Below are 10,738 nucleotides of genomic sequence, written 5' to 3'. Positions count from 1 at the left end.
AAAGGAAAATAAATCTCCCTTCCCAGATTTTCGCCTGGTGTTTAATGTCAATTGTATGAAAAGGAAAGTTAAGAAGTCACTCAGTAAATCTGAATAATCTATGACAATTTGGGTGATTCAGGCTTTAAAATAAACAGTTATCTCCATCAGGCATTCACAGCGGGGCGGTGTGCCCCTCCTTCAGCTATGTCATCACAGTTTGCCAGGTAGCTTTTCCAAAGAGGTTCAAAAGCCAACACAAAAATAAACATAGAATGGCTCCTAATAGGGTATCAGATCATTTTATTTCACCAAATTTTGTAAATTTATGCTAACAAATAATTTGAATATTCAGGGTACAAAATCCTAATTTTCTTGCAATACATGTGTATATAAATAATCTAAAACCATACGTATCTCTCTGTGTATTTCTCTTCCATCTGCCTTCTTTCTTGGGTGTGTGAGCAGGAGAAAGAGATTATTTTACACATTTTCATTAAAAAGTCTGAGGTCAGATCGGCTTGGGGGAGGGGCTGCCATCAGGAGGGCTCCCTAGCCAAATCACTCTTCTAGGAAAAGGAGCCCAGACACCAAATTGTTGTAGACTAGTCTGTTTTTATTTACAGTTTAAGATATAAATTAGTAAAGAATTCTTGTTAAACAACCGACAAAGATTGTATAACCAGCAATATTCAAATAAAAACCAGGCAGAATTTATTTACAAAAAGTTTAGATTCCATTGCAATACAACTTGCATAAATTACTAGAAGCTTTATATCATTATAAAAATAAATATCAAATTTGTTTCCACTTCTTAAGTACTCAAGTTCTTCAATCACATTTTATTTCTACTGTGTACATCTTTTACAAATAAATTTTACAGTAAATCCTATCACACCTATAGAATATATACCGTGGCAATGAAGTGATCAATTCAAGATATCCTGAGAAAAAAGATTGTTTTCAAAAGTCACACATACATTGGGGAAGCTATACTATGCCAACAGATTCACCTATGTCCAACAAAAGTCTTTTCCGTTAGAGTCTGTGGATCCTTCTCTTTTACAGTGGTACAAGATGCAGTCCGGATTTACAGATCTGTTTTCTATGTCTGTGTATTTATGCACTTGGGAAGAGAGAATGGCCTGCTGACTTTTTTTTTTCCCAAAGCAATTGTGACACCTACCTGTGGACCAAGGAAAAAACCGTATCATCCCCAATGTTTCAGTCCCACACTGACGTCCCATTACAAAAGTGAGTCCAACTGTAATGGTTCAACCTCTTTCCCATCTTCAGGATCCAATATTAGTAATTTTGCCTAGTTGTAAAGTGGTGTTTTCTGAGATACTACTGTGAGCCAGCACACTTCAGGGCCCTATCTGGTCTGTCTGGACACAAGGGCACAGGCCTGACAAGAAACCAGTGCTGTCTGCAAACACCACCTGTAACAGGGTTTGGAGCCCACAGGTTTCACTAGCTCTAGTTCATCACAGCAAGTGTCTGTTACATGTCTAGCATAGTAAAAACGGCTCCAAGTGCATACAAATACCCAGACTGCAGTGGTGAGACACACACACACACACACACACACACACACAATTATATCTATAGCACATATATATTATATATCATGTGTGTATATGTATATACATATATATATGTATTTGTATATTCATTCCAGTTAAAGGAGTGATTCTTCAAAGCAGAACTTAAGCAGAGAAAGGCAGACTCTCTCTTTAACAAGTATTTCCTACTCAAAGAAAAAAAGACCAGATCTGATTGCCGTGCTCTGTCCTCAGACTTCGTGACAAGAAGCAAGATACTCATTAAGCAGCGCGACTGGTGCAGGGAGGTTCCCGGGGTGGGAGGCCACTCCACGGTGTCCACTTACTTGCATTGCTGCGCAAGGCCCTTCTATAGGTAGGGCTGGACGCCCCCACCAACCGCGGAGCAGCCCTCACTGGCATCTGTCAGGGGAGGGGGTAGGCAGTCAGCACCCAACCCCACAGCCATCTGTCTCCCAGACAGCTGCACACCCACCGGCCCCCAAACCCACACCACTCCCTGCCACGGCTCACAGGGCAGGGGGCAGGCGGCAGGCTCACGCCGCCGCTGTCAGGGAGGTCTTGGTCGTCATCTCGCCATTTTCTTTCCCCCTTGAGCTCCTCTTACAGGTCTTACCAACCCAAGCCTGATTATGAGCAGCAGAGGCAATACAGAGAGGAGAGGAAGGAGAAGCCTCTTGTTTCTTCCTGAAGATCTAACGCCTGTGGGAGCTGCTGGACTGCTCTGCTCCCTTCTAGCCAGAGGCAGAAGAGGGACCTCGTCTGGGCCTCCCTGTGCCCCGCGGCAGCACGAAGCTCTCGCCCCACCAGCAGGGAGCCAGCTGGGACTTGCATTTTGTGGCAATTTGTCTACCAACACTAAACGTTCATAATAGCGACGATATAGTACTAACAATCCTAAGCAGAATAAAAACTAAATAACAAGTGGGTAAGACTTATTATAGGTCAAGGGTTGCCTGCCCTCCCCCACACCCGGCGCCCAGGCTCCAATACCCCTAACTTTCGGTTAAGAGGGGCGCCTTCTATCTGCCCCATTCTCAAAGGGGCAGCGGTCCCCTGCCACCGCCGCGGTCCTCCCCTGGCGCGTCCCGCTCCCCCGCGGACGCTGACTCACAGGGCCCCTGCACTCCTCCCAGAGGCCCCGCGGGCCGCAGGCCGCCTACCTTTCTTGGGCTCGTAGCCGCCGCCCGAGGGGCGGTAGCGGGGCTCGAGCGGGGGCGCGCCCGCCTTGCCAGCGTCGCCTGCCGCCCTGCTTGCGGGCCGCGCGTCTGCGGGGGCCGCGGCGGCAGAGCTGTACCGCAGGAGGCCCTGGCCCTGCAGCGCCGCATCCAAGCTCCCGTAGTTTGTGTAGCTGCCGTAGAAGGGCGACGTGTAGTAGAGGTGGCGGCCGAGCAGCGGCGACGCGGGGTAGGGCGAGCCGCCCGGTGGCGCCCCGGACGAGGCGGGCGCGGCGGCCGCAGGCAGCCCCGGCGGCGCGCAGCCCGGGCCCAGGCTCGGCTGCTTGCGGTCCGACGTGGCGATCTCCGCCAGGGACCAGAGCTTGGGCTTGCTGGCCGGCTGCGGCCTGCCCGGCGACGTCCGGCTGCCCAGGGGCCCCTTGCCGCCGCCGCTCCCGCGGGGCGCGGCCTCGGGCGGGGGGCTTAGCGGCGGCGCCTCCAAGCCGGTGAGCGGCGACGAGATCACCGGCTCGGGAGGCGCCGGGTCCCGCTGGCGCTCCTCCTGGTCGTCCTCGTCGTCGTCCAGGTCGTCGTACTTGCTGTCCCTGCCCTCCGAGCCCGACTCACACAGGGCGTCCCCGGCCCGGCAGGGCAGCTTCTCCCCGTCGGACTCGGCGGAGCACGAGTGGTCCGTGAGCGAGTCGACGTGCAGGCTGCTCCCTGCAGGGGCGCGGGCACGGTCCGTTGTGCGCGTAGAGCCCGGACCCGGAGCCCGTTCCGCCCCCCGGCCCCGCACCTGGACCCGACCCTGGGGCGGCGGGGCCTCCCGGGAATCTCCTGGCTCTGCGCCCCGCCGGGGAGCAGGGATCCCCACGGCCTCGCGCGCGCCGCGGCCCCACTCACCTGGGTCCTCCGCCGGCGTCTCCGCACCCTCCCGCGCCCGGTCCGGGCTCCCCCCCTTGCTCCTCGCCGAGTCGTCCTCGTCTTCGTCCTCGCTTTTGTTCCGCGGGGCCCACGTCATCTTGTTCTCCTTCTTGAGGCGCCGGCGCGCGTTGGCGAACCAGGTGGAGACCTGCGTGAGGGTCATCTTGGTGATGATGGCCAGCATGATCTTCTCGCCCTTGGTGGGGTACGGGTTCTTGCGGTGCTCCTGCAGCCAGGCCTTGAGCGTGGCCGTGGCGTCCCGCGTGGCGTTCTTGCGGTACGCCGGGTCGTTGAGCTGGTATGGGTAGGCCGCGCCGCCGTAGGGGTGGTAGCTGATGGCGCCCGTCATCCCGGTCGTGTGGGCGTCGTAGGGCGCGCCCTGGAACCGACAAGAGCCCAGTGAGTGGGGTGCGAGGCCCTGGCCCACGCCAGCCCAAGGGCGATCCCTCCACCAGGCCGCGGCATCCTTTCCCACGGCGAGTCGCCCGCCCTGGAGCCGTGCTTGCCGCAGCAAAAGGGTAGGAAAAACAGAGCGGGTACTTTCAGGTTGATCACGAGAAGGGCCTCGGTCCTATTCTCGAATTTTTGAACGACTTCACTCTCCTAAAACGTTATTCCTTCCCCAAACGTCCCTAGGCTGCGGGCGCACACGCACACAAGCACGTGCGCACTCGCAGGCCCCACGGGTCCTTTCCTGATATCTAAATTTCTCCAGATACTCCCAAGTGCCGCTGCCTCCCCGTCTCCCCCTTCCCCGCCCTATAGTAAAAAAGCCACCCCACAGCCCCCGCTCCGCTCGTCACCGCTCTTAAGCTGCGCAAATCCAATTTGCAACTCAGAAGCCAGTCACCGTTTCGAATTCTTCAAATACGCGGTAATTAGCATTTTAATTCATCCTTTAAGGTTTAAATTCAAGCGTTTTCAGCCTTCGTCAAGGCCCCAGCTACTCAGTCGCTGGCCTGGAATTCCACCGAGGGCGGGCAATTGCTACAACCCCGGTAACGGCCTCAATTTCCCGATGCGTGTCGCCGGCATCGGGGCTACGCCGCGCTACGGACCCCGCGGCGCGCGGACTGACCCCGGGTCGGGGGAGCACGAGCGGGCGCAGGGAGCCGAGGTGCACTTGGGGAGCACACGCCCGCCGCCGAACAGATTTTAGGCCGAACTCCAGGGGCGCTGGGTCGGAGCCGCCGCCGGGTGCCACGCTCCCTCCCCCAACCCGGTGACTCCAAGACCCGCAAGTAAAATGCTAAGCGCGCGCAGTCACCCCAGAGGCCCCAGAGGCGCCGAGCCCCGCGCCCGCCACCAGAAGAGATTCCCTAGCCCGCTCCGGCCCGCTCGCCCATCCTCTGCGCGCGCAGGAAGTACAAATGCGGATCCGACCCCGGCAGAGTCGCACTTGCCAGGCGTCCTGGGAAAACTATCCCAGGAGCCGAGGCGGGGCGGCACGGAGCACCGGTCCCGGCCGGGGTTCATGGATTTCGCCCGCCGGTCGCGGTGCTGCGAACGCCGGCCTCTGGTCCCGCCGGCGGCGAGGCGGTCCGAGCTGGCGACTCTGTAGCCACCGCCCAGGGCCCTTTCCCAGCTCCGCCCGCACCCCGATCGGGGTCCCCGCGCCCGGGTGTGCATCGTCCCCGCCCGACCGCCTGCGCGCGGTTACCATGTAGGACGGAAAGCCTGCGGCGGCGGCGGCGTCAGCCGAGTACTGCAGCGGGCTGCCGAAGCCAGTGGCCGCCTGCGCCGTGAAGGCCGCCGAGCCCGGGTAGGGGCTGAACGCCGAGCCCGACGCCGAGCGCGCCAGCTCCTCGCTGCGCGGCGCCGCCAGCGCCGACGCGCCGTACGCTGGGCACGAGTAAAGCGCCAGCGAGCCGGGCGCCTGGTACAGGTAGCCCTGAGGGTAGGACATGGTGGGCGCGTGGCGCGGGGCCCGCGTCACGCCGAGCACCGGGCAGGGCGCGCGGGGCCCTCCATCCACGCCCGGCCGGGGCGCGGCGGCAGGCTCTGGGCCACCAGCCTTGGTCCGCACAGTAGCCCGGGCGGCCCGCGGGCCGGGGGAGTGGGGCGGCGGCGGCGGCGGCGGCGGCGGCAGCAGCGCGGAGCCGGTGGGCGCAGCCGCGCGCCAGGCTGGCGGTCGGGGTTTGGGGGAGTCTGGAGTCGGGAGTGAGGAGTTGAGGAAGGAGCGCTCGAGTTTCCGAGGGACATTGGAACGCGGAGCTGTCCGTCAAGCGCTCATCTGCATATTCGGGCGCCCGCCCCCTACCTTGCTCCGCCCGCTCCGCCCGCTCCGCCCGCTGCAGCCTCCAAGCCGAGACCGGGGAAGGGGCGGGAGCCGCGCGGGGAGGGGCGCGCGGAGCCGGAGGCGGGCGGGAGGAGCAGCAGCAGCTAGGGACGCGCAGGCTTTTGTGGCGCAGTCGCCCCGGCCCGCGGCCCGCGGCCGACCAGCCTGGCCTCCGAGAGCGACCAGGAGAGCACCCCTCCCGCTTGCACGTACTCCCAACACCCACTCCAGCTAGCTCCCCACCAGCCACCTTCCTCACCCCCCCGACCCCAAAGCGGCCACCACCCTGCACCCCGGCTCTGTCCGCAAGGACCAGGCAGAAGCCGCCCTAGATCGAGCGGGACTGACTTGGGGGGCGAATGGTCCGTGCCCCCTACCCACCGCCGAGAGGCCGGCCCAGGTGACCACGCCGGACCCCAGGGTCCCAGCCGGAAGCCGCGGGGTAATGGGGGGCGGGTTGGTGGCGCCCGCGGCCCGGGTCTTCCCAGGGACGGCGTGCGCGGCTCTCTTTTCCACCTTGTTGGGTCTAATTGCCACACCGTGCGCGGCTCCCCGCATGGTCTCGCGTCTGGTCTCCTGCCTCGGGCCGCCCAGCGTGTCCCCGCGGGACAGGATCCACGCGCCTTCTATGCAAACTGCCAGCAGGGCCCTGAGGTGAGCTTTCTGCCCCAAAGTCCATAGAGGAGACCCGGTGTCAGGATTTCCGCCGTTGTGGACATTTAACACACGCCGCCAGTGCTTAACCCGGGAAGATACTACCCCCAAAAGGTTTTACTTTATTTTGCTTTAAATACTCATCTTTCGGATTTGTGCTGTAAAACACTCGGGGGAGCGACTGGCATGGGACAGACATCCTCCGGCACGACGTAAAGACTCCCTGTCACTCAGGAAAGGACGAGAGAGCGACGGGCTTATGTCACGGACGAGGTCGGCAGCACAGTTCAGGTAACTCGCGGCTCGGGAGGCGCCTCGGGGTCCCAGAGGCGAGAGCTTTACAACACGCCCCTGGGACCCCAGGCCCCAACCCTCTCCACCAAGGGAAGGCGGAAGCGGGGCTTCTGGCGGCCCTACCCCGAGGGGCGTCACCACTGGGGGGCGCTAAGCGCGTCCACAGGGGGTCGGTGTGCGCGCGCCGGGCTGGGACCTCCACCTAACAGGTGCCTCTGCCCCTGGGGCCGTTTTGGCGGGGGACCTGTCGGGTGGGAGCTCCAGTCTGCAGCCCGCCTTCCGCCACACCTCGCCGCCCCCCGTCTTGTTGGTTTTGTAACTACAGGAACCGCCTCCGGGGTCGCGGTCCAGTCGCGGGCGCGGGCGCGGGGCAAGGTTGCAGCGCCGCCGGGAGCACCAGGCCCTGCTCCGGCCTGGCTGCCCGCGGAACCTTCAAGGCACGGTAGGGCTGCCCTTGGTCCCGGATCCAGGGGGCCAGTTACAAACTGCGGTATTGGGCTCAAGAACAATCTTAGTAGTTTCCGCCCGGAGATATTAACCAGCCTTCCCACTAGGCCCACTGGACCGCTCACCCCTGCCCCCGGTGCTCCCCCGACTCTGAACCACAGCCTCGCGCCCTCAGCAGCACCCCCATACACATTCGTCCACGCACGCCACTTCCCACGCACTCTAGGCCCCTGAGAAAACCCAGCACGGGGGTGTTAACAATGCTTCCACCCCAAGGTCCGAGTTCAGCTCATGGCAGAAATTTTAAATCAGTTATTGCAGAGTTAAAACCGGAAGAAAGGAGAGGAGAGGCCCCAGCAGCCCCGTGGAGCATGCCGTAGACAGGGTCCGTGGCATTTCTGGTCTTCCTAGGAGGGAATTAGGCCAGGAAGAGGCCGTAAAGGAGAGGTGCACGCGCTGGGTGACAAACAACGGATCAGATTGCAGGCTTTTGGATTCGCTTCCAGCTAGATGGTTTCAGTGAAAAAATCAGGTCTACTGTTTATCTCCAAGGATGACTGGCCTCGAGTATTTCCATTTCTAAAGACCAGCTCCTCCTGTGGTTTCATTAGCATTTGGGGCTGCTCGCTCCTACACCCTCCCTCCCTCTCCCTCGACCCCCCTGGGCCTGATCTCTGCCAGGGGCGGAAAAGAAAACAGCGAATTATTACAAAAACATCCCCGGTTTGGAGCAGGAGCGTATGCTCCGGATACACTCGATTTTGACATCAATTAAGTATATAACCAGACAAGTGCACGTGGCTTTGGAGGGTCTCGCGTGGCCCAGGGTGCATCTCCAGAAAGACTTGTCTCCTCTTCCTCTCTTTAGCTCAGCGCTGCTGTGAAGACAGACTCTTTCCTGGGCCTATTTTCCCCTCAGCAATTACACTCCACTGAAATCTAAATTTTCCGTACTGCTGCCTGCTACTAATAAAAACCGTCTACCTTGCACTATTAAACAGTCGAATCGCACTACATGCCGTTTTTATTGGTAGTGACTGTAGCAAATTAAAATGCCTACGCAGACATTAAAACTTACGCTCTGCGTTATTGGAAAAATATAAACTCCGTTTCGCTATAAGCTCTCTGAGTCTTAAAAATTACTATTACTTTTCTTAAAGTTGGCTTGGTATTCTTTAAAATAAAATCAATCTAAAAAACACGCTGCCAGAGTCGAGGCTGGGCGCGCGGGGAGGATGGCCCGGATTCGCGGGAACTCCGTGTCGGATCAGCGCCGGGAGCTCAGGCCGCGCGGGCCGAGCTCGGTGCCTCCGGGCCCCACAGCCGCCTCCCGGGAAAGCAGACCAGCCTGCCTGGCTTGCGGCCAGGCGGGGCCGTGGAGCCGCCTGGGGCTGGCCGGGCACTTGGCTTCTGTTGCTTTGCAGCTGCCCTCCGAGCGGGAATGGAAGAGAATGAGCAGGGGAAACGACAGATCTGCTGGGAACGCACGGGCACTTGTACACTTACCTGGCGGTGGGCAGTTTCAGGGTTGCGGGGAGTCTTCCCCCTCCGCAAGTGTGCATTTAAAAAACATACGAGTTAACAACGTGACAGTTCTGTTTCTTGTCTCAACAGCAGCCGATGCACGGAGAACAATCCGGCGTGGACATACACGTTTTAAGCAGCCAGGGTCTCCTGCTGGGAAGGCTGGGAACGAGGGCCCGGCCCCAGGGTCTTCCCCTAGGGGGCGGAGGGCTGCGCGGACCGAGCGACGCACTCTCCCGGCACAGTCCGTCCTGGGGCTGCAGGGCCGCCGACCCAAAGTCGTGCGGGCTGCGAGGGGGCGCTGTGGCCCGCGGCTGCGGCCTCGTCCCGGCTGCGGTGGCCGCTGTCCCTGGCCACCGGCGGGCGGCGGGCGCCCCTGCCTTGACTCAACCCACCCCTTCCCAAGTCGGCTTATTCGAGGAAGTACAAAAATTATACTTGGGCATTTGAAAAAAACCTACGCCGGTCTTGACCTTTTTCGCAGCCTCATTTCCCTGGCCTTCCCTGGAGTTTGTAAGTTTGGTGGGAAAACAGCTACCATGTTTTTTTTTGTGTGTCACTTATGATTAGATTTACACGATTCCCCTTAAGGAACTAACAGTTGAAATTAAGTGCGTCTATGCGCCACAGCGGGTAACTGTTGTCTTCCGAGTCAGGGTCCCTCCTGTCCCAGGACTTCCCGGCGGGACTGTAGGGGGACGGCCGCCGCAGAGAGGGGGTGAGGGGCTCTGTCCTGCAGTGTCCTTTGCTTCTTTTCTTTTCCCTTTTCTGTCTTCTCTTTTCTGAAAACCGAACTACGTCGCTATGTACTGTGCAAAACCTGAGCCAACACGAACGGCGGCGCCCTCCCCCAGGCCCTGGGGGCAGCCCCTCGGTGCTCTCCGAGCACCTCTGCTTGCGTGTCCGAGGCCATGGTCTCGGGGGCTCCCGTGCGCTTCCGACAAGGAAACGTCTCCCGGGGAAACGAGCAAGCGGGGGCTTGGGGACTCGGTGGGAGGCGCGGGTCCCGCCGCGCACCCCGGAAAGGCGTGGGGACCTAGCCCGGCTTTCCAAGAGCCCGGGGGCAGCTGCGGGGCGGGGGCGCTGGGCGGCAGCCCCTGGAGGCTCGGGAGGGGCCCGGGGACGCCGGGCGCTGGACCCCGGGCCGGGACGCGTTCCTTACAGCCGTCTCTCTGCGATCCCGCGTTCTCGGCTTTGGCGCTCTCCGCCTCTGTAGCCCGCAGCCTCCTCGAGGTCTCCATAGCTAACTCGGCTCTCCGGGTCTCCTTCCGCGGGAGGCAAAAGCTCGGTGCTCTCCCCTGCTGCCCGCCTCCGACGTGCTTCTCGAAGCTTCCTCGCCCCGCCCGGGACCCTGGAGTCGCCCTCGCCCAGCGTCCGGCGGACCGGCCCCCCGGCCTCCTTCCCCGCCTCTCCTCGCCTGGTCCCCAGCGCTTCCGGCGCGTCCGCGCGGCTCGTGGCAGTGGGGCGAGGAGAGGGAACGCGCTTCGCAAAGCAGGGCCTCAGCTCCTGTGCGGGATCCGCGCTGCGGGAGACCCGGCCAAGGAGCGGCGGGGCCCCGGCCCCTTGGTCCTTCCTCGGCGGCTGCTGGGGAGGAGACAGTGTCTCCAGGGCCGGCCCTCGGCACCTTCACCCCTGCGCGCGCCCGCAGGCCCAGGAGCCCCCACCCCTCCACAGGACACACGCACGCGCACACGGAGCGGTCCGCGCGCTTCCGCTGCAGTTTTTCTGCGCAAGTAGAAACAGATAAAGAGTTGTCAGGTTTGGGTGTTTTTTTTTTAAGCGTTTCAGTAAGACAGTCCTGGGAAGATCTCAGTTCACCCCTCCCCGCCCCTCTGGCAGTGTCTGTGTCGCTTTGTCGTCCAGAGCGCACGGACGCGGTGGCTCTGGCGCGCAGGCTGAGCGTACCCAGGGGCCGC

General features: G+C 60.6%; 1 protein-coding gene across 2 annotated transcripts; it reads right to left on the bottom strand.

The window, feature by feature from the left end:
- Positions 1-1,091: 1,091 nt before the first annotated feature.
- IRX2 (iroquois homeobox 2) lies at positions 1,092-10,201 on the bottom strand. Of its 2 annotated transcripts, XM_036919802.2 has the most exons (5): positions 5,286-5,701; positions 3,605-4,004; positions 2,708-3,421; positions 1,871-1,946; positions 1,092-1,165 (listed from the first exon to the last, which is right to left on the bottom strand). In XM_036919802.2, the coding sequence occupies exons 1-4, from the start codon at positions 5,529-5,531 to the stop codon at positions 1,894-1,896; spliced, it is 1,413 nt and encodes a 470-aa protein (XP_036775697.2). In that variant the 5' UTR covers positions 5,532-5,701; the 3' UTR covers positions 1,092-1,165; positions 1,871-1,893. The 2 variants fall into 2 exon arrangements, with proteins under 2 accessions (XP_036775697.2, XP_036775703.2); XM_036919808.2 differs by lacking the exon at positions 5,286-5,701 and adding an exon at positions 9,985-10,201 and having other exon boundaries at positions 1,092-1,946.
- Positions 10,202-10,738: the final 537 nt, after the last annotated feature.

The sequence above is a fragment of the Manis pentadactyla genome, chromosome 2 (assembly GCF_030020395.1).
Source record: "Manis pentadactyla isolate mManPen7 chromosome 2, mManPen7.hap1, whole genome shotgun sequence".
Lineage (NCBI taxonomy): Eukaryota > Metazoa > Chordata > Mammalia > Pholidota > Manidae > Manis > Manis pentadactyla.
Note: the sequence above shows the minus strand (reverse complement) of the source record. Positions and strands in the feature narration are given on the sequence as shown.